General features: G+C 41.6%; 2 protein-coding genes across 2 annotated transcripts in view; one reads left to right on the top strand and one right to left on the bottom strand.

The window, feature by feature from the left end:
- The window catches only part of LOC128472508 (acidic mammalian chitinase-like), a 323300-nt gene that overhangs the window by 134935 nt on the left and 165160 nt on the right, over positions 1-23205 (bottom strand). The gene's annotated exons all lie outside the window — the stretch shown is intronic.
- The window catches only part of CDK18 (cyclin dependent kinase 18), a 49781-nt gene that overhangs the window by 18067 nt on the left and 8509 nt on the right, over positions 1-23205 (top strand). The window contains exons 3-8 of the mRNA XM_053454391.1: positions 1671-1804; positions 10757-10885; positions 12695-12751; positions 12881-12995; positions 13146-13240; positions 14263-14325. Of these exons, the coding sequence (XP_053310366.1) occupies positions 1671-1804; positions 10757-10885; positions 12695-12751; positions 12881-12995; positions 13146-13240; positions 14263-14325 (593 nt within the window). The remainder of the gene's footprint in view (positions 1-1670; positions 1805-10756; positions 10886-12694; positions 12752-12880; positions 12996-13145; positions 13241-14262; positions 14326-23205) is intronic.

The following is a 23205-nucleotide window of genomic DNA, read 5'->3' as shown; positions in this document are numbered from 1 at the left end:
TAAATTGGCTTTAACAATGTACAGTACAGAAAAGGGCTGAAAGGCAGATCCTTAATTAGAGAGGGATCTTGCAGGGGGCAGTGCTGTTCGCGTGGGTGAAAGGATAACAAGCACAAAGAAGCATCAAGCACACAGGGGGGAAGCTGCAAACCATCAGCACTGACTTAGAAGATGCTCATTATCTCCTGGGCTTGTAGGATCGAAAACCCCCAAACCATATTTTGTTTAATTAGCATTCACTACCATTATCCTTTCCGTTTCTAAATTTACCTATCATTATCTTTAGCTTTTTTACTTCTTTGCTTCTGTCTGCCTCTTAGTTCCTTCCTTTTATGCTGGTTTCCTTTTTTATCTGTATCTTATTTTACAGGCTCCTTACTTATCTTCATGTTTATTCTTTGTCTCTCCGCAAATCCCTTGTCTCTTCTATAGCTCAAATGTTGCCTGTCTCTATGGAAAATGGTAGTTGCTAAAACATCTCGGCCTGGGAACAGTTTGGCTAAACATAGCGAGTAATACTCACAAAACTTACTGTTCACTAAATTGTTCACACTTAGCCAAATGCTGTGTATTAAGGCTACAATGATTTCAGTATGTGCTGGCAAGTACCTATTGTGAGAGCACAGAAAAGGTAGTTAGGGAATCCCTTAGTTTAGTTAAAACTCTGTAGCTTATGAAGGTCTTGAGTTGAACTAATCAAGGGGAGCCTCACAAAGTCATCTGACCTTTTACCTGGTTCAAAGTATAACTTGCTTTCCTTGTGTCCAAGGCATTTACAAAAAAAGCTCAACCAATTTGTGTAAAAGTTAGGAGCCAGACAGACACATCTGGGAGACAGTTTGGTATTCTCTTTTTAATAGAAATTAACACAGATCAATATAAAATGGAAAACAAAATTAGAAACCAAAACTGAAAATATAGAACCCAGGGCTACCTGGCTCCTGGGATTCCTTAAGCCCTGTTAACTAATGCTTGTTAGTGGGAAGAGGATGTGACCTATGTGCCTTTGGAGGTGGCAGAAGCGCTGGAGAAGTAGTCGATATTGAAAGGAAATGTTCACACATTGGGTCTTGCAATTAAGCTACACCACGGATGGATCCTGGTTATCTGTTTGAAGTGAATAGACAATTATACTAAATCACTGCTTCTCTGACCATTCTTTAATGACCACAAATCATTTTGAGTTAAAAAAGCTACCCACCTTACACTGAAATATTCATTAATTAAAGATTCATGTCTTTGAAGGTTTGAGAAACTCTACATTGATCTGCTGTAGGCGGTGACTTTCATGGGCATACACTGCAAAATGAATTCACTTGATTAACTTCTACAGTTGAGTTTGGTTCAGTGTCACTCTACCATATTGAGGGAAAGTGATGTAGAAGGAGAGTTGCAGTGCTGCAGGGGATGTAGCAATAGTTGTTAACTGTTGCAGGGAGAGTCCTCATTTTTTGTATTCTTATTTCAGATATTGTCTTTTTTTAGTAATGGTATTCCGGTGCATGTGCAGAAGGAAAAGGAGTTCAGCTAGGATTTAGGAGCTACATGTGTAGTTTTATAGGTTTTAAATATTTCTGAAGCAGGAGGTTTCTTCCAGTATAATATCTAATGTTAAGTATGTACAATACTTATTGTGTAAGTCATGATCATGCTGGTTTGTTTCTTTAAAGGTCTTGGTCACTCACACTTGCAGCTGCCTCACCTGAGTCCAGGAAACCCTGTACTGTCTCCATCAGATGGAGAAGGTCTGTCTCCCACTGCACTGAGCTACAGAAATGCAGCCCACCGACGTCTCTCCATGGAGGTGAGTCACCCTGCAGTAGAGGTGCTGAGAATGTTTTTAATGAGAAATTAAACACCAAAGTCTTACTTATTTAACCTCTTGACGACACTTGATATGTCAGGCATGTCATGAAAATGCATCCCGTTAACGACAATTGACATGCCTGGCACGTCATGGGGTAAAACAACGGTGGAAACCAATCAATGATTGCTTTCTTCGCTCAGCTGGTGTTGCTGCAATGCAAAAAAAGCCAGGGTCTCGTTTGAGGAGTGTTTCAAAAGATCACCTGTTAGAGACATGCTGCCTCTTAACAAGATGGAGAGTCCCTCCTGAGTTCTCTGAGCTCCTCAAGCAGGTTGACTACGGGGGCTGGAGCTAACCATGCAGGTCAATGGAGCCCAGCTCACTAATCACTATGTTTTTTTTTTTAAATAGTTAAAAATGACCCCATTGCTGTCACCATGACATCATAAGGGTAACCATCACCATCCAGTTCAAAGAAAATATGTACAAAAAATAAAAAAAAACAAAATACAAAAATGAGCAAGTCTTAAAATTCACGTTGTAGCTTAAAAATCCTGGCATGGAAAGAGTTAAAATGCCAGCATTTGAAATACCCTGGGGTGTCTAGTTTAAAAAAATATATGGTTTGATGGAGTAAATTAAATTGTCCAGTTTCAAAGATGTCCCAAATAGTGCATAGGCGCAAACTGACCATGTCAGAATTTTTTAAAAAATGTACCCCTCCCAAATGTGACCTTTTAGTCCCTAAACAACCTATGCATGGGTGGTTTTATTGTATTCAGGAGAAGTTGCTGAACACATATTGGGGTGTTTGACAATGACATATATACCAGGAAATTCACCAAAAAATGACAACCACAAAATTTGACAAAGGCTGATGGTAAAATATGTGCATGGAAAGAGTTAACCCCTTCAGGACCGGGTTTTTGTTACTAAGGTTGCTCTAAAAGACCGGAGCCGTTTTTGTGTTTTTGCTATGTCTTTCTTCAACTGTAAATTCTCTCTTCTCAGTTAGTGCACCCACACAAATCATATATTGTTTTTTTCAGCACAATATTATTTTGAAATAATTTCACTCATGTGGAGACCGAAGAATCCTTTCTCCCTGTCCCTGAAGCTACCTCTGGCAGCTGGGGCACAATCTCCCGTAGACCGGAGATGGCAGGGAGGAGTCTCTTTGCTCACTCCTGTAGGAGTGATCAAAGGGCTTGTGGGGGCTCGTTTTTGCTGTTGCTGGTCTGCCTGGCAGACCACAGCAGAAGAGCCCCATACAAAATGGGTATTATCCCCTAAAATGCCATGGCATTGAAGGGGTTAACGCTGCACTGACGCTCTCATGGAGCGATCAGGCAGCAGGGGAATGTTGTGGCAGGTCCCCACACTTGCCTGAAACTGCCTGTTCGCTCCATGAGAGCGTCAGTGCAGAGTTAACCCCTTCAATGCCACGATCGCTGCATTTTATGAAAAACGGATATTGAGCCGACAAAATCACTCCGTGGGAGTGATCTAAGGCTCAGGGGCGGGCTCTGGGTGGCTGTGCTGTCTGCTCAGACCCGGTCTGATGGTGACATGTGACCAGGAAGTACCAGGTACGGCCCGGTCTCGAAGGGGTTAAAATACCAGCATTTTAAATACACTGGATTGTCTAGTTTTCTAAAATATATAATTTGATGGGTTAAAATCAATTTGCTGGCTTCAAAGATGCCCCGAATAACACACGACGGCAAGATGACCAGATGACAAAATTCCACGTTGAACACTGAATTGCGTATGTCCCAAATGTGGCCTTTTACCTCCCAAACAACCTGACAAACCATGCATGGGTGGTATCGCTGTACTCAGGAGACATTGTTAAATACATATTGGGGTGTTGTTTGACAGTGATATATACCGGGAGCTGTAAATTCATGCCTGGAGTACAAGGTTTGATGGGTGTAAATTGAATTGATCGGCTTCAAAGATGTCCCAAATAGGACATGGGGGCAGAATGACCAGTTTTCAAAAAAATGGTTTTGCAATAGCAACATGCTAATGGTACTTATTGCCATATAACTTGCAAGAATAATTCTATTAATAAAAGTTAGAAAAAGTGCTTTTTATATTAAATGAAATGATATGATCAAAATAATGGTATCTAAACAAACCCTTCTTGTCCTAAAAAACAATATATAATTGTGTGGGTACACTAAACTACGCTAAACATGAGCGCCTCAAAAATGTTAAAACAAAAAATCTGCCATTTTTTATCAAACATAAAATCAGCCATTGTCATGATGGGGTTAAATATTAGAACACTTGTTTTTTGTTGTGAAATAAGTAAGCTTGTTATGTAATATACTACTTGTTATGACCTGTTTACCCATTGCAAAGAGCAGCGTAATATGATGGTGCTATATAAAACAATAAATATTAATATATCATTTAAATCACACACTAACACGTACAGAGACACTCAAACTAACATACACACCCAAAATGAAAAATTAGATAGGACTCTCCAAACTTACGGCACTTTGACGTAGTGGCGGGCCAAGCAATATACAGTAAGGATATTTAGTGTGACATATTGCTCAATAGTTATGCCTTAACCCCTTATTGACCAGGCTGTTTTTTATATTTTGTACCCTTCGTGACCAAGGATGTTTTAACACTTTTGCGGTGTTTGTGTTTAGCTGTAATTTTGTCCTCTCCCATTTAGTGTACCCACAAGTTATGTATCATTTTTTCAGGACAAGAACACCTTTCTTCAGATACTGTTTTTTTTTATCATATCATCTAATTTCCTGTAAGAAAAAAAAAACACTTTTTCTCACTTTTATTTGAAAAATCTTTTACTCATCTAAAAAAGCTCATAAAAAAGCTTTCTAAATAGATTCTACTATTTGTCCTGAGTTTAGAAATACCCAATGTTTTTATGTTTTTTTGCTTTTTTTCTGCAAGTTATTGGGCAGTAAGTACAAGCAGCGTTTTGCTATTTCAAAACCATTTTTTTTCAAACTTGGTCATTCTACCCCATGTGTTATTTCAAATCTAGACACCCCAAGGTATTTCAAATTCTGGTATTTTAACCGTTTCCATGCACTAATTCTACTACCCCCCTTTGTCAAACTTTGTGGTAGTAATTTATTTTGTGTTTTTATCACATAAATTGTACTTCAGGTATGGATGTACAGCTCCTAGTATATGTCACTGTCAAACAACACCCCAATATGTGCAACATATTCCAAGTACAATGATACCAACCAAGCATGGGTTTATCAGGTTGTTTGGGAGGTAAAATGCCACATTTGGGAAGTGCACATTTTTAACTTGGAGCTTTGACATATGGTCCTTCTGCCACCATGTCCTATTTGGGACATCTTGGAAAACGGTCAGTTAAGTTTACCCCATCAAATCATAAAACTAGACACCCCAGGGTATTTCAAATGCTGGTATTTTAACATTTTTGCATGTCAGGATTTTTGGGAAGATACAGTGCTAATAAATAATAAACTTTATTTACTGTATGTTTACCCAAAAATGTTTTTAATATTAATTTAGAAAAAAGGAAAAAGCCTGAATATAAGACTACCCTATAGGAAAGAAGTTTTAGTAAAAAATATTAATTCACATGTAAACTATTTTTTCATATTTAATGAAAACTATGATTGAGAAAAATTCATTTTTTGTTTTTATTTCCTTTTATCTGCCAACCTGCCCCCAGTTATGCACATCTGCCCCACGGCTTACTACTCTGCACCCCCAAATAGGCCACCTTGCTCCCCCTTATATGACACACTGTCCCCCCAGATATGCCTAATACCCCCTTATATGCCACTCTGCCCCATATGTGCTTTATACCCCCTGTTTTGCCACTCTGCCTCCCAGATATGCCTTATACCCCCCTATATGCCCCCCCGACTTACTGATGCATCCCCAGACTTGTCTCCGTGCCCCAGACTCCCTGGTGTCAAGTGGGAGCAGCCGGTGGGCTTGTGCACAATGCACGCAGACAAGCTCCCCTGCTACCCGGGACTTCCGCTGGGGCTTCTATGAGTGAGCACCGGAAAGGTCACATCATGTGGGTGCTCCGTCATAGAATCCCCGGCGGAAGTGTCGGGTAGCAGCGGAGGAGAGAGGAGGATCCAGGTACCTTGCAGCGCTGTAGGGCATATGGATCTTAGTCTTGTAGTCAGACCTCTATTGGTCTCTTGCAGTGGCGCCTTTGATGGCTCTCTGGAATGATGTTTGGTGTCGCTGAATGCCTCGCTATCGAGGCATTTCAGCAACACCATTAAACTCTTTTAAAACAGGCGTCCGCTGCCATACAGTGTATGGCGGATGTTGACTCCCCCGGGAGGGGCCAGACATGATGCTGATCTCGGAATTAAAGCTTAGGAAGCTTTTTAAAATAAACTCTTTTAAAACAGGCATCCGCCGCCATATAATGGACGTTGACGCCCCTGGGAGGTGCCAGATATTGCCCCAGATGCCGATCTTGGTGTGTCAAAATGCCTCAAAGTCGAGGCATTACACCAACACTATTAAGCTTGTTTCATGCCATGATGTGCTGGCATGCCATTGGCCGTTAAGGGGTTAAATAGGTGTTTTTTGTTGCTGATCTTTGCGTAGACCTATATTTTAACAAGACATCAGAGAGCAGTTGTTATTGTCATCATATGTATTCGTATGATAGTATCATATCCGCCTAAGATGCATTTTTTCTAACACAATGTTTTGAGAGTATGTGAACAAGCACTACCAATGCATGTACTTGTGCGTGTATGCACATTACAGCTTTTCTAAATAAAAGACGGGGAAAAATGAAGAAAATTGTTTGCTATGCTTTGATGAATACCCAATTTACACAATTACAGATATTCAAATATGTGAGTATTGTGAGTTTTTTTTCTTTACTGCTCCAGCAATTCAGCATCTTAATTCTGGTAGTTGGAAACCATTTGCCATTCTTCATCTATACCGTGTCTTGTTCAGGACTTATATTTGAAATCATACCTGCCTATTGATTGGCTGAAAACAGACTTCAATAAAAATACAGCTGTGAAATTTAATTTTCTGAGTCTCTTTGTAATGCTCATTACACGGTGTAATAAAAGGCAAAAGAAGCACATTCCATAAAATGCCTTCTTATTTGTTCTTTCTCAGTGTGTTGTTTGTATGAAAATTGATTACTTTAAATGTAATGCGTTCTTTCTTGGCAGAATTTGACTGATATTCAGTAATAAAAATCTAGTAATACCTCAGTACCATCAGCACAGTTTATGAGTTCATTTCAGGTATAAGAAAATAACGAATTGAAACTAAAGTAATTATCTTAGACCAAAGGAATTAGAGGGCTGGAAAAACAAGCTCTAAATAAAAAAGTCAATAAACAGAATAAACTCTTACTGGTCATAAAATGTCCATTTATACATATTATTTTATATGATAAATGTTCATTGTTTAGTCTAAAAAATAAGTCATAGCTGCCAGTAATCTCAGAATTTCTACAATTGATATGGCTGCTGGCCTCCGTTTTGACCTTTGCATATTGTGGCATGACATGGTTACCATAAAATGTTTGGCTTTTGACTGGGACATTCATAGGTTTCTGAACTGCTTTCCTACTCCCATTTAAATGTAAAGGTTCATTGAGCCAGGGAGGGCTGGAAACTTTCAAGCTGGGGGTGGCCTTGATTTAACAAGAAAAGGTCGACTCAATATTGAAGCCAACCTAATTCTATATGTGGGATTACCCTTACATTGTTGTGAAGCAAATAATTAATTTATGCAACATAACAAGGAAATAACTGTTGACAGCACCAAAGTCCTTGATCATTGTGGATCATATCCAGTTTGATGGCACTGGCAGAGAAAGGTCTAGATGGACCTCTCTTATACATTATTAAGTGGTTCCCAGTTGGGCAGGTCAGTCCAACCTCATCCCCAAAATATTGTACATGTCTAGAGTGTGGTATAGCCCCCAAACCTTACTCTGCGAATTTTGCGTGTGGAGACAACTTCAGATTCTTTCTGAAGAATAGATCCCTGAGGTTACGAAAGCTTATGTGACGCTACATGTTTTATGTTGGCCCAATGGAACATATTACTTTCTGCTATAACACTCTATGTTCTTGATGAACAATAGTGGAGGTAATTCTATACCACTAATAGAAAGAGGAGATGTAACACTAGTAATAGGAGGAAGTGGCAATAATACAATAGTATTAAATTTAGTTATATGTTTTATAGATCAGCTAAAGGTAGATGTAGGGTACACAAAACCTGGGAAATTATTAACCTTATGCTGCAGTGATTGGATGCTGGTATTTCTGTTCTATATGCGCTCAGATATGTGATTAGAATTATACATGCCTAATTGCTACAGTAAATTGACCATTTAAAATGTTTAATATTAGACTCGTGCATTTGTTTTCTTACAAAGTTCATTTTAATGAAAATTGCCTGTTTCGTGCATTCGTACGAATCCAAAAAAAAGAAAGGGGATCCCTGATGAAACTAACGAAAACGAAAGTTCTGAAAATTTGTTAGGTTTCGTCCATTCGTTGCCACGTGTAGCGGTCATTTTGGCGCTTCTTGATGAATGGGAGGAACTTTGTGTGGGAGGTTACTTTTCAATGACTAATAGGTAGAAGTAGCAAAGAAAACAGGCGGTGGTCTCGTTGATTTACCATGACATTTACCATGTCTTTATGAACCTTGCTTTGTGCACAGGGGTCAGTTATGCTGGAACAGGAAAGGTCCTTCTCCAAACTGGTGCTACAAAATTAGAAACATACAACTGTCTAATATTTCTTTGTATGCTGCAGCATTAACATTACCCTTCACTGGGGGGCCTAGCCAAAACCCTGAAAACAACTCCAGACCATTATCCCTCCTCCACTAAATTTTAAGCACTAAATTTTAAGCACTATGCATACTGGTAGCTAGCATTCTTGTGGTATCCGCCAAACCCAGATTCGTCCATTGGATTTCCAGACAGTGATCTTTGTCTTGTGTGCAGCTGCACGGCCATGGAGTCCTGACACACAGTGCTTGTGCTGATGTTGTAGGGGTAGATCTAGCAGGGCAGAAATGTAATGGCAAAGGTGGCATCCTATGGTAGTGCAATGTTAAAAGTCACTTCAGTATGACTCATTCTACTGCCATTATTTGTGTATGGAGATGGTTGCCTGTGTGCTTGATTTTATACATCTGTTAGCAATTGGCGTGACTGAAACACCTAAATTCAATCATTAAGACGGGTGTCCCAATACTTTTGAGCATATAATGTGTATAATTATTTGAGTTGCTTATGTGACTTGATCCCTTTGTTGACATTCATTCTCTGTCTTAATGATGTGCTAGATGTGTCCAATCAATACTGTAAAAACAGGTTTTGTGGCAAATAGTATAGCTATACGTGTTAGCAGTTTGACCAGCTCATTGTACAGTTTAATAGTTTAATGTAGTTCATGACTGGTGTAATTTAACAAAAGCTGTAAACAACTCAAGCTCCATGTCTCCCAGTGGCCATAGGCTCGGAATGTGTACAGTGTTAAATCAAAAATGTAGGAATTCACCAGGGTACACATTTAACAGGCCAATTTTCAATTTTAAACTTTACTGTGCAACAAAGTATGACATTTTTTTCATGAGCACCATAAAATAATCCTGCTCCTTGTTTATTAGCTAACGAGATGAGATAAATCGTGTATAGAGACTCAGTAGATGAAATAATAGCTATGAGTGCACTCTGCATAACATACACATTTTTCGTTTTGCACACGCACGCAGCCTTCCACCTGATGTAAAGGAAAATGTGATTCATCAGACCAGGCCACCAATTTCCATTATAGGCAAAAAAGGATTAATGCAAAATCCATGTGTGAACGAATAAGAAATAATAATAATAAAGAATACTCTCCAAGATAGCAGCCTCCGATAAACACTCTTCCTCAAGGTGCTCAAAGACACAATACGATAACCATGGAGCGCATATACATGGGGAGAAACAAAAAACAACACTAATAGTGTAGCAAGTAAACACAAAGAAAGTTTATTTGTGTTTACTTGCTACACTATTAGTGTTGTTTTTTGTTTCTCCCCATGTATATGCGCTCCATGGTTATCGTATTGCACCAATTTCCATTACTCTGTGGTCCAGCTCTTATGCTCACGTGCCCATTGTAGGCGCTTTTCGGCAGTGGACAGGGGTCATTATGGGCATCCTGACTGGTCTGTGGCTACGCAGGCCCCTACACAACAAACTGTGTTGCACTGTGTGTTCTAACACACTTCTTTCAGAACCGGCATTAACTTTTTCAGCAATTTGAGCTACAGTAGCTCATCTGTTGGATTTGACGTCACTGGCCTGCCATTGCCCCCCCCCATGTGCATCAAAGCATCGTCGGTTCAGCGCTTTTTCTTCCTTGAACCACTTTTTATAGGTACTGACCACTGCAGACCAAGAAAACACCCCACAAGAGCTGCAGTTTTGGAGATGCTCTGACCCAGTTGTCTACCCATCACAATTTGTCCCTTATCAAAGTCCCTCAGATCCTTACGCTTGCCCATTTTTCCTGCTTCTATGACATAAATTTTGAGGTTGAAATGTTCACTTGCTGCCTAATATATCCCACCCACTGATAGGTGCCATGATAACAAGCTTATCAGTGTTATTCCCTTGACCTGTCACTGGTCATAATGTTATGGCTTATTGGTGTATATACGTATCTAATTCATTACTATACTTATTCACATAGTACCAAGTCCTAGGCTGTAACTCAATGTTTTGTAGGTTTTGGTTCCCCACTTGATAACTGATAACCTATACATAATAAGATGAGATGAATTCTGATCACCACCCTTCCTACTATATCCTTTCCATATTCCATAACACACAAAACCTACACAAAATCATCCCTGCTTGTATTAATATTAATAAAGTTTCTTTTTTTTGTCATCAAGGATGTCAGCAAACGTCTTTCCCTACCTATGGATATTCGTTTGCCTCCAGAACTCCTCGACAAGTTACAGATGAGCAGTCCAGAGGATGACCAGAAGCCTCTTAGTCGATTGTCAAGAAGAGCATCCCTGGTAAGTGTTGTCACAATAGGCTGGTTATTGGAAATAATCAAGAGGTTTTATCAGCAGTGGCAAATCAGTGCCTCCACTGTTGGGTAGTACTAACCCTCCCAGGAAACCAGCAGCTCTCCTTTTTCAGGAGAGAGGAAGCAGCTCTCCCACTTCGGTCTTTGTGAAGAGCTGGGACTCACATGTAGTATTAGGGAACTTTGTGGGGGCAGGGGAAAGTTGGCAGTGAGTAGGCAGAACATGGGTAGTGAGTAGGCAGGGGTGGATCAATCATGGGGCAGTTGCCCCCTGGCCCAAATGACAATCCCAACCTGCGATCAGGAGCATCAGGGAACAAAGTATGGAGTTGCGGGCCAAATGGTCTGTACAGCTGAGCTTTGTGCAGGAGCGGAACAATAGGAGGCCCACTTGCGTAACAGAAGTTGCTGCATTGAAGGGGCCCCTGTCATGTGGGGACCCCCAACACCAGAGCCACAACCCCCCAGGGCATACCGCTAGGCCAGCAAACACTGAGTCTGAGTGTCAGAATATGACATAATTTCCCAGCACTCAGACTCAATGGGGCAGCATGCAGTGAGCAAGAAAGAGAGCTGTAAACAAAAGTAGGGTGTAAGTATGTTTGTTCATGTGTATGTGCAGGTATGTTTGTGTGTATGTGTCTGCGAGTATGTTTGTGTGGTTTCAAGTTTGTTTGTGTACATGTTTGTGCGTAAGTATGTTAGTGTGTGTGCAGGTATGTTTGTGTGTATGGAAGGATGTTTGTTGAAGTATGGTACTTACCTACGTATATACATAGATTCAAATTTCCATGCAAACTGGATTAAATATGTGTTTCTATACATGTGCATGTTAATGTGAATCTGGGTGTATATATATATATATATATATATATATATATATATATGATAGTGTATATAATAATGCCAACAAGCCTAAAAGAAAACATGAGGGTTTATTATATGGGACTGAGGGAAAAACATATGATGGGATCTGAGAGTATTCTGGGGATATTACACAAGGGACTGGGTATATGACAGGGATACGTGGGGCAAGTGATATGATAGGGTCAAGGAATCTGACAGGATAGGAATGTGGCATGAGGGAGATGTAATGTGAGGTGTAAAGCGCCAGAAGATGTAATGGAAATATCAATAGCACTGACAATTAAACTCATTTGCATTGCTCGTTTGCAATTCCCTCAGCGGCACGCAACGATTTAGCTTATTTAGTTATTGCAAGCTTGTTTGAGTTGGGTCCTTCTGTAAGGCCAATTTGTTTTGAAACGTTAGTGGTTATGCTTATTCGTTGTACTGTGCTAGGGAATATGATGGTGTTAAACAACATAATAAATAATAATTGTAACATTGTGTGTCAGCCTGCTCTTTGTTGGACAAAATGAATACAGATTTAGTAAGTGAATTTTAGTAAGTGAATTTTAGCAAGTGATTGTCATGCCCAATGGTCCCATTTGGTCTTAATACTGCCCCTGGGAGTAGGCTTGTCAAGATCAGCTGCACAGAGAACCTGGGAAAGCAGGGCAAAACCCGGAGCCTTCCCTGTTATTAATATATTTCACAGTTACATCATCAGTATACTTTCATTTTGTAAGATGTTTTTAGAACTCAAAACCAGTGATTGTAAAGTGACATAAAAACTAAAATAAATGTTGGGTGCATTGGTAGAACAATTTTAGTAAATGTACTAATATTAAAATATTGGTAAAGGATCTAAGTACTTTTGCATTGAACTGTGTATCAAATAACTACATAGAGTAAATTCCATGATATCCTCTTACCTGTCTGTCTCTTGCAGTCGGATATTGGGTTCGGCAAATTGGAAACATATGTCAAACTGGATAAACTGGGAGAGGTGAGAACTAATTGTTGGAAAGAATTTAATAAAACTTATGTGCATTGTGAGGGAGAGGATATCGGTGCTTCACTTGAACGTATGTCACTTGCACTGGTTATTCTAGACACTAAGATAATGTTATTTCAGGGGACTTATGCAACGGTATTCAAGGGACGCAGTAAACTTACAGAGAATCTGGTAGCTCTAAAGGAAATCAGACTGGAGCATGAGGAAGGAGCACCCTGTACGGCCATCAGAGAGGGTAAGGAGAAAAAAGGGGCTTTTTTGGAGTTCATAGGAAGCAGTATGTTTCTAAAAGCAAGGAATGACAGGGGTTCAAAAAACTTAAAGGTATTAGGCAACAACATGAAGTGATTTCATAATTTGACCATAGGCCTCTAATTTTTTCTAGTGTCTCTACTGAAGAATCTGAAGCATGCTAACATTGTAACACTCCATGACATCATCCACACAGAATACTCACTCACTCTGGTATTTGAGTACCTGGTAAGATGAAGGCAATGTATGTTGTGTGCTCCCAGCTTTCAGGAGATAAATGATTATGAAGTATCAGTCTCTAACTGTTGTAACTAAAGAATCCCTGCACTGATTTGCATGCAGCGTGATGCACTGGAGCCATGCAAACAGGACTACAAAATTCATATACCGTATTGGCTCGGATATAGGCCGCACACGAATATAGGCCGCACCCTAAAATTTAGGTGCCTTTTTAAAGAAAAAAGTTTCTGCCCCCCCCGAGATATGCTGCCACTCTGTCCCGAAGATGTACCCCCCCAAGATATGCTGCCACTCTATCCCCCCTCCGAGATATGCTGCCACTCTATCCCCCCTGAGATATGCTGCCATTCTACCCCCCCCAGATATGCTGCCACTCTGTCCCCAAGATGCCCCCCCCCACCAGACTTACCGGTGCAGACTCCACGGGGTCTTGCGGGGCCGGCAGGGGGACATCTACGCATAACACGTATTCAACTTCCGGTGCCGGCACTTCCGCCGTGGGAAGTACCGGCAAGGAAGATTGTTCGCGCAGACGTTCACAGGCAGCGGCGATGCGAGCATAAACAACCTCTGCTGCCGGCACGTCTGCAAGATGTGCTTTAAAAATGCGCTTAGACAATCCCCATGGGGGGAGTGCCGGTAGGGGAGGCTGTCTGAGCATATCAGAGAGTAGGATACGGGTCCCCTGCACCGCTGCGGGGGATCTGTATCCTAACCCCGCTGCCTGGCCGCTAGACCCCGAATATAGGCCTATATTCGGGCCAATACGGTAATATGAATATAAGGCTGGAGTGCTGTTTCAACTCTTTCGGTGGCAGTGATGGATGAAATGGACAGCAAGCTGTAAGCTGATGTATATATATATATATGAATAGCTTAACCTGTGTTGAAAAAAAAAAAATTAACTATAGCAAAACTACCAAAAATCGCATGTGTGCCTAACCCCCAGGACTCAAAGGGTTAAATAGTTATTTTTCACAGTTTATAAATGTTTGTTTTTCCTTTTACAGGACAGCGACCTTAAACAGTACTTGGATAACTGTGGAAATCTCATGTGTATGCACAACGTCAAGGTGAGGTTATTGTTGAGAAACAAGGAATCTTTAAAAGTAATTTAACTCTTTGAACTTTGGATTTCTAAGCTGTTATCACATTCAGTCCAGGATCTTATTCACTAATCCAATTTGCTTTTTCTAAAGTACACTTGCTTTCAGAATGCCAGTGATTTCAGAGGTCATGTACCAGAGGTCATTTCTACCGGCAAAACTTGTCAAAATGTATTTATAGGTTAAGGAATCGACTTCCTCAATTCAAGGTATACTTTGGACCTACAATACCAACTAGGACACCAAAGAGGAAGTCATACATAGAATGTATTACAGTTATTAACACACTTTGGTCTTAAAAATACATTGCTAGTCATAATAGCATATTTTTATACTTCCTTTATCGAGTACGTGAGCAATATGGGACAGCGCCAGCAGCTTCTGCCACAATCTCAATGTAATTGTCAGGTCCTGTTTTTTATCTGGGAGCTAGTATCTATAATGGGTTGCTATTCCATTTTTTTTCTGCCATGTTTTTCAATGAAATCAAAGATCTCCAAACATCTGCTATGGTTGAAATTATTTGACTTAAAAAATCTTCCAAGTAAACTAATCATGGAAGAAATTGAAAAAATTCTGTTCTGAGTTGCCCTCCCTCCGACTCACCCTTACAAAGTCTGTAAAGAACCACTTTATGGAAACCTTATCTATCTTCAAAAAAGAGGAATAATCTTGTAAATAGAATAGAATAGAAAGTTAAAATGGCTGTGGTTGTGACAAATTGTGCGTTACATAGGTTTATTTCGTTTATAGAACCGTAAACTGTAACATTTCAGAAATGTGACAGAAGGAATTTGCAAGTGTGATATAAGGCTCCAAGGCCAGACAGTAGACACCCAAGGGTAGGTTAGCTAAGCCTAATTTTAGATCAGACAACTATTTTTCATCTTTAGGGAGTCTTTCAGTTCAGGTATAGTGCAAGTAGACTTGTGTAAGGTACATGTGGTTTTTAAAATCAAAATCTAAGCCGGGCAACTACAGGCTAGTGAGTTTGACATCTGTAGTGGAGAAATTAATTGAAAGGTTGCTAAAGGCTTATATTCAAGAATAAATATTGATTTGCAATATAATTAGTAGTCAGCATGGTTTTGTGGAAGACAGGTTTTGTCAAATCAACCTAATAGCATTATAGGAAGAAGTCAGTAAAAATATAGATCAGTAGATGTGATCTATTTGGCAATAGTGGCAATATCTGAAAAATAGTTTAATAGGGTTTTTTTTGCCTTCTTTTGGATCAGAAGCAGAAAGAATAGGTAGAAGGGTTGAGCGTGATTGATGTAGGTCTTTTTTCAATCTAAATGACTATGTTACTATGTAGTCTCCTTTAACATGGACACCTAATAACTGAAAGACTTTACTTAAAAACAATAAAAAATACGCACAGATACTATATACTATATAGTCTCTATATAGTATGTTTATATTGAATTCTAAGCTTTTTAGGATCTTGGACATGGTAAACTACATTGAATGCTCTATTTGGGTTTAAAGCAGAAGTGATTTCCAGATTTGGAAAAAATGGTTTTGAAATAGCAAAGTGCTACTTGTTTTTTATTGCCCTATAATGTGCAGAAAAAAAGCAAAAAAAAAAAAAAATAAAAACATTGGGTATTTCTAAACTCAGGACAAATAGTAGAATCTATTTAGCAGATTTTTAGTTTTGATATGTGAGTAAAAGATTTTTCAAGTAAAAGTCCGAAAAAAGTCCTTTTTACAATTTTCAACATATTTTATAATACAATCATAATAATGGCATCTAAAGAAAGCCCTTCTTGTCCTGAAAAAAACAACATATAACTTGTGTGGATTGAGTAAATGGGAAAGAATAAAATTACAGCTAAACATGAGCACAGCAGAAATGTTAAAACAGCCATTGTCATGGGTGTTAATCTATATAGACAGACTGTTTAGTTATTATATTAAGTGTAAAGTATATGTTCTCAGAAGTGCAAAAGAGAGTTATCTCAGGAATCATATCTTGTGGCGTGAGGAAGTATTTTATTTTATTACTTGCCCGGAAGCAGGTCACCAATTAAAATAGGTAATATATTATACCCCTAATAAAAGATGATAGTACCATATACATTAATTAACAGTATAAATAGCATACAACCTATGCAAGATAGATTGGTGATAAAGTCCTCTAGTAAGCCTTTGATCTTTAGAGTAGAATGTTACAAAACTAGTTGTTCATCTCTCTGGTGCTGAGAAAGTCAAATAGAAAACACCTCTAAAAAGTGAATTATTTGCTAGAGTACATTTTGTGGAATAACGGTACTCATTGGGACCTGGTTGGGACCTCCTCTGTGGCAGCCGGTGTACGTCTGTGCAATGCGCGTAGACAACCTCCGCTGCTGCTGGCTGGTACTTCCTCGGGGGCTTTTATGGTGGAACTCCAGGTCACGCCGGCGCTCCACCATAGAAGCCCTGGCGGAACTACTGGCCAGCAGCAGCGGAAGTTGTCTACGCGCATCATGCTGACATTCACCGGCTGCCAGAGAGGAGGATCCCCCGCAGTGCTGCAGGAGACCTGGAAACTTCCGCTGGGGCTTCTAAGATGGAGCACCAGCGTGACGTGACCTTCCGGTGCTCGGTCACAGAAGCCCCGGCGGAAGTCCCGGGTAGCAGCAGAGATGGTCTTGACACCAGGGAGTCTGGAGTACGGGGGGACAAGTCTAGGGATGCATCGGTAAGTCGGGTGGGGCATATAGGCATATCAGGGAAGCAGATTGGCAAATAGGGGGAATAAGGCATATCTGGGGGGCAGAGTGGTAAATAGGGGGTATAACGCATATCTAGGGGTGTCAGGATCAAGGTGAGGAACCTGATATGCTGGAAAACACAGCAAAGTCCAAATCAAACCAAAGGGTCAGCAGCGTAGCCGGTAACAATAGCCAAAGGGTCAGGATTGGAGACAGCAACGTAGTCGGTAACAATAGCCAGAGGATCAGGATTGGAGATAGCAGCGTAGTCAGTAACAATAGCCAGAGGGTCAATAACAGGAATCAGGAGGAACAACAATATAGCTCTTAACGGCACAATAACTGAGCACTGAATGATTCTCAGTGCTCATTTTTAAATCTACCACCAGAGGTCGCCCTTCCCCCTGTACGTGGTGACGGTGGTGCGCGTTCCCCGCCTTCTCCATTCAGGAGTGAATAAGGAGAAGTGGGGGCGCTCTTTGAGACCGGCATCATGGCAGGAGCGGTGATGGCGGTGAGAGCGGTGGCGTGGGAGCTGGTACCCGCAGTCAGCGGGTACTCAGGTGAGTGACTGCGCTGGGGGGTTCTCCGTGGACCCTGACGGGGGCAGAGGGGCATATAGCAGGTATAAGGAATATAGGGGCACAAAGTGGCATATCAGGGAGGCAGAGTGGCATATAGGGGGTAAAGGCACATCTGGGGGCAGAGTGGCATATAGGGGGTATAAGGCATATCGGGAGGCAGAGTGGCATATAGGGGGATATAAGGCATATCTGAGGGGCAGAGTAGCAAGCCGTGGGGCAGATGTGCATAACTGGGGGCAGGTTGGCAAATAAAAGGGAAAAAAAACAAAAAATTGATTTTTCTCAATCATAGTTTTTATTAAATATGAAAAAATAGTTGTGAACTAATATTTACTAATAAAAAAAATTCTTACATTTAGGCTTTTTCTTTTTTTTTCATTACTTCAAATCTTGGGGGCCGTCTTATAATCAGGGTCGTCTTATAACTGAGCAAAAATGCTATATGTATGTTTTATGAAGTTTTATATGTAGCTATGGTTTAATTTCAGATGGCCCTATAATGTTTTATGACAGCCTGGACTACAGCTAAACTCTAGCTACCACACTTTTTACCAATCTATTTAAAGCAAAACGCAAGGTGGTTGACACCCAAAGTGCAACGAGGTATATGTTACCTCCTCCGTGGTAGGGGAGCTGAGACGCAGCCCGCGCGTCCAGCCCCCTGCTCGTTCCGTTGGCGGGAGCCGCCGCCAGGTCCGTCCGGCGGTTAGACGCGCGTCCCCGCAGAGATCACTGGATCCTGACGGGGCGCGCGCCTCGACGTCAGGAGTGCCGTTCGCGCATGCGCGAACGGCTAACTCATAAATATTCATGTCGCTTCTTAAAGCGACATTTATCTTTTTTCCTCCTCCCCCTAATTAGGTGGGTAGGAGGATCCTGTAAGTGAGAGGGATATTTAAACCCTCAGTAGGCACTTCACCTTTGCCTGTGATAGTGCCTAATAGCCTTCACTAGCGTTCCATATTCCTTTGTTATTTATTGGTTCTGACTCCGGCTAGTTTTTGACCTTGATGTTTGCTGCCTGCCCTGACCTCAGCTCGTGACCCCGACTACTCTTTTGCCTGACCCCTGAATTTATTATTTTTTATTTATTATTTTCGTTCCTGGATTTTGTACTGCGCTACGCTCCTGTGTCCGTGATTCACTTTGGTGTTTCGTTGCTGGGCCCTCCATCTCCGCCAGGAGGCGCCTTCCCAATTTCTGCAGCGAGGATCTTCTGCTGTATTGCAGACGTGACAGTTATCACAGGCCCGACATGGATCCCGCAGACTTGGCAAGGATGTCCAATCGTCAAGACAGACAGGATCAAGTCCTGGCGGCTCATGCATCGCAACTACAGTCTTTGGAACGGAAACTGGATGATGTCGCTGACCTCCTCAGATCCATGGCCACCAATCTGTCTCCTCCCGTCGGCCAAGGTACAGCATCTGATTCATCTGCACCAGCACCTGGATTCGGTACGCCGGTCAAAGCACCCAAGATGCCTTTGCCAGATAAATTTTCCGGAGACCCTCAAGAATGCAGGGGTTTTTTGAATCAGTGCACTCTACACTTCCGAGCTCATCCTCACACCTTTGCCTCTCATAATAACAGAGTGACTTTTATTATCAACCTTTTAAAAGGAGAAGCATTAGCATGGGCATCACCTCTGTTGGAACAGAATTCACCCATTCTGGAAGATGCTGACGCTTTTATTGCTTCGTTCAGGGCAGTGTTTGATGCTCCCGGGAGACGAGAGTCGGCTGAATCCAATTTGCTGGAGATTCAACAGGGAAGTAGAACGGTGGCCCAGTATGCCGTAGAATTTCGCACGTTAGCATATGAGACCGACTGGAATATCAGCGCTCTGAAATCCGCCTTTCGTAGGGGTCTTAATGGGTCCTTAAAAGATGCTCTTACCTATCGTGACATACCTCATGATTTGGAAAATCTGATTGCATTATATCTGCGTCTAGAAGCCAGAGGTCAAGAAAGAAGTTTCGAGCGAGACAGAGAACGCGACAGAAGGCCACGTCAGTTTAGACCTCCTGTTCGTCCAATTTTTCAGACCCCTACAAAACCTGCTGCTGCTGCTGCTGATGCTGCTGCTACTGCTACTGCTGATGAACCTATGGAAATAGGCCCTGTACTTCATCTTACAGCTGAGGAGAAACAGCGCCGCAGAACTTTGGGGTTGTGTTTGTATTGTGGCAAAAAAGGACATTTGATTTATACATGCCCCAGGAAGTCGGGAAACGCCAGAACTTAGTGAAGTTAGGAGGTGCTTCACTAAGTGCTACTGTTGCTACACCTCCTCAGACTCAGAGACTTTTTGTTCCCATCATGCTACAGAGGCCAGGCCACCAAGTGGCCACTCAAGCTTTCATCGATTCAGGGGCCGCTGAGAACTTTATAGACAGAACCTGGGCTCTGGAGAATAATGTTCCGTTACAGCCAAAATCTCTGAAGACTTCTATCGCTGCTCTTGACGGTTCTCCATTAGGTACTGGGATCGTGTCCCTCCAAACGGAGGTTATTGGTGCCGTAGTCGGAATTCTCCACTCTGAAGAAATACAATTTGATGTTTTGTCCAGCCCACATATACCCATTATATTGGGAATGTCTTGGCTTCAACAACATAATCCCAGCATAGACTGGAGAGAAGGACAGATTCTGGCTTGGAGTCAAAGATGTTTGGAGAACTGCTGCAAGACTCCCACTAAGTTGAATTTAATTCTAGAAGTTCCTGCTACAGATCCTCGTCAATTGGTACCTTCTCAGTACTGGGAGTATTTAGATGTGTTTTCTAAACGACAAGCAGAGACTTTGCCTCCCCACCGCGCATATGATTGTACAATAAAGTTGTTACCTGGCACCAACCCACCCAAGGGACACACATATCCCTTATCTCAACCGGAGAATCAGGCTTTGGCTCAATATATTGATGAAAGTCTAAAAAAGGGGTTCATCAGACCTTCAGCATCCCCGGCGGGAGCAGGCTTCTTCTTTATTTCTAAAAAAGACGGCTCATTACGCCCCTGCATCGACTATCGTGGGTTAAATAAAATAACCATTAAGAACAGGTATCCTCTGCCGCTCATAACAGAACTGTATGATCAACTGAGGGATGCCACCATTTTTACTAAACTTGATCTGCGTGGGGCGTACAACCTGGTTCGGATTCAAGAGGGTGATGAGTGGATGACGGCTTTCAATACCAGATACGGACATTATGAATACCTTGTGATGCCTTTTGGGCTATGTAATGCCCCAGCGGTATTCCAGAACTTTGTAAATGACATTTTCCGTGACATGTTGCTGTCCCACGTTATGGTGTATCTCGATGATATTTTGATTTACTCTAAGAATCTGGTGGAGCATCGGCAACATGTTAACCAAGTATTACAAAGATTACGAGAACACTCATTATTTGCTAAGGCCGAGAAATGTGAATTTGAATGTGACAAGGTGAAGTTTTTGGGCTATATATTATCTGCGGGGCAACTGGAAATGGATCCTGACAAATTGGCAGCCATCAAAGACTGGAAGGAACCCTCTGATATTAAGGGTATACAGCGATTCGTAGGATTTGCCAATTACTATCGTCGTTTCATTCGAAATTTTTCTCAGATCATCGCTCCTATAATTGCTCTCACTCGGAAGGGGGCTAATCCTAAAGTTTGGACCCCGGAAGCTAAAGGAGCCTTTGAGAAACTGAAGCTGGCTTTCACTTCAGCACCTATTTTACAACGGCCTGATCCTGATTTGCCCTTTATTTTGGAGGTTGATGCATCAGAAACTGGAGCGGGAGCCATACTGTCCCAGCGGAATCAAATCTCCAATCGTCTTCACCCGTGTTCGTATTTTTCCAAGACTTTCTCTACCACCGAACAAAATTATGATATCGGAAACCGTGAACTATTGGCTATTAAATTGGCCTTAGAGGAATGGCGACATCTGCTTGAGGGGACGGCGATTCCTGTTACGATTCTGACTGATCATAAGAATCTGGTATATATCGAGAAAGCTAAAAGACTCAATCCTCGACAAGCTCGGTGGGCTCTGTTCTTCACTCGCTTCAATTTTTCAATTTCGTTTCGTCCGGGTTCCAAGAACACGAAAGCTGACGCACTGTCAAGGAAGCATGAGGCACCTGATCGAGAGACTCCTGTTGAACCTATCATACCATCTACTAAGATAATTGCCACCATCCATAGTACACTTTTGTGGCATATTTCTAAGTCGCAAACGCCTCGGCCTAAAGGACATATAACCCCTCCTGGTAGACTCTATGTTCAACCCCGGTTTCGTAATGCTGTTCTCTCCTGGGGTCATGCCTCACCTGTAGCTGGTCATCGGGGAACTCGTAACGTCAAGTTTCTTCTACAGAGACATTTCTGGTGGCCTACTATGTCGCGGGACATATTGGACTATGTACAAGCTTGTAACGTTTGTGGTCACAATAAAACACCACGCACCAGACCTGCTGGATTATTATGTCCGCTACCGGTTCCTGAGCGTCCATGGCAACATATAGCCATGGATTTTGTCACGGATCTACCTTCCTCCAGGGGTCACACTACCATCTTAGTGGTTGTTGATCTTTTTAGCAAACAGGCTCATTTCATTGCTCTCTCCAAACTCCCATCAGCTAGTATCTTGGCGGACACATTCATGAAGGAGATTATACGTCTTCACGGAGTTCCACAAGTAATAGTTTCCGACAGAGGGTCGCAATTTATCTCCAGATTCTGGAGAGCAATGTGCAAACTCATGGGGATAGAATTACATTTTTCTTCTTCTCATCATCCTCAATCTAATGGGCAGGCTGAAAGAACCAACCAGGTTCTCAAGCAGTATCTGCGAATGTATGTTTCCGAGGATCAGTCTGATTGGTCATCGCTGCTACATCTTGCTGAATGGTCCTACAATAGTTCATATCACGAATCCTTAAAAATGTCTCCGTTTAAAGCAGTGCATGGATATGAACCTTCATTTTGGCCTCAGGATACTAGTACCACAGGGGTTCCGGCAGCTGAAGCACAATTTCGTGTTTTACAGGACCATTGGGCAGCTCTTGCTGAACATCTGAAGAGCACTAAAAAGCTGCAAAAGAAAACGGCCGATAAATATCGCTCGCAAGGACCCGTGCTTAACCCTGGTGATTATGTGTGGCTCTCCACAAAATATCTGAAACTTCAACAAGCTGCCAGAACTTTAGGTCCTAAATATATCGGTCCCTATAAAATCAAGACCAGAATTAATGAAGTTACGTATTCTCTGGTCTTACCGAGAACATTACGCATTAACAATGCATTTCATATTTCCTTACTGAAACCTGTAATTTCTAACCAATTCTCCCCCACGGTTCGCACTCCTGATCCTGTCATTATTCAAGGGGAGGAAGAATATGAAGTGCAGGCTATTTTAGATTCTAGAAGGACACGAGGGAGGCTTCAATATTTTATCAGATGGAAGGGATATGGTCCTGAGGAGAGTTCCTGGATTCCTGCCTCCAATGTCCATGCTCCTGTTAAGATTCGTGCGTTCCATAAAAAATTTCCACAGAAACCTGCCCCTGA

The sequence above is a fragment of the Spea bombifrons genome, chromosome 2 (genome assembly GCF_027358695.1).
Source record: "Spea bombifrons isolate aSpeBom1 chromosome 2, aSpeBom1.2.pri, whole genome shotgun sequence".
NCBI classification, from domain to species: domain Eukaryota; kingdom Metazoa; phylum Chordata; class Amphibia; order Anura; family Pelobatidae; genus Spea; species Spea bombifrons.
Note: the sequence above shows the minus strand (reverse complement) of the source record. Positions and strands in the feature narration are given on the sequence as shown.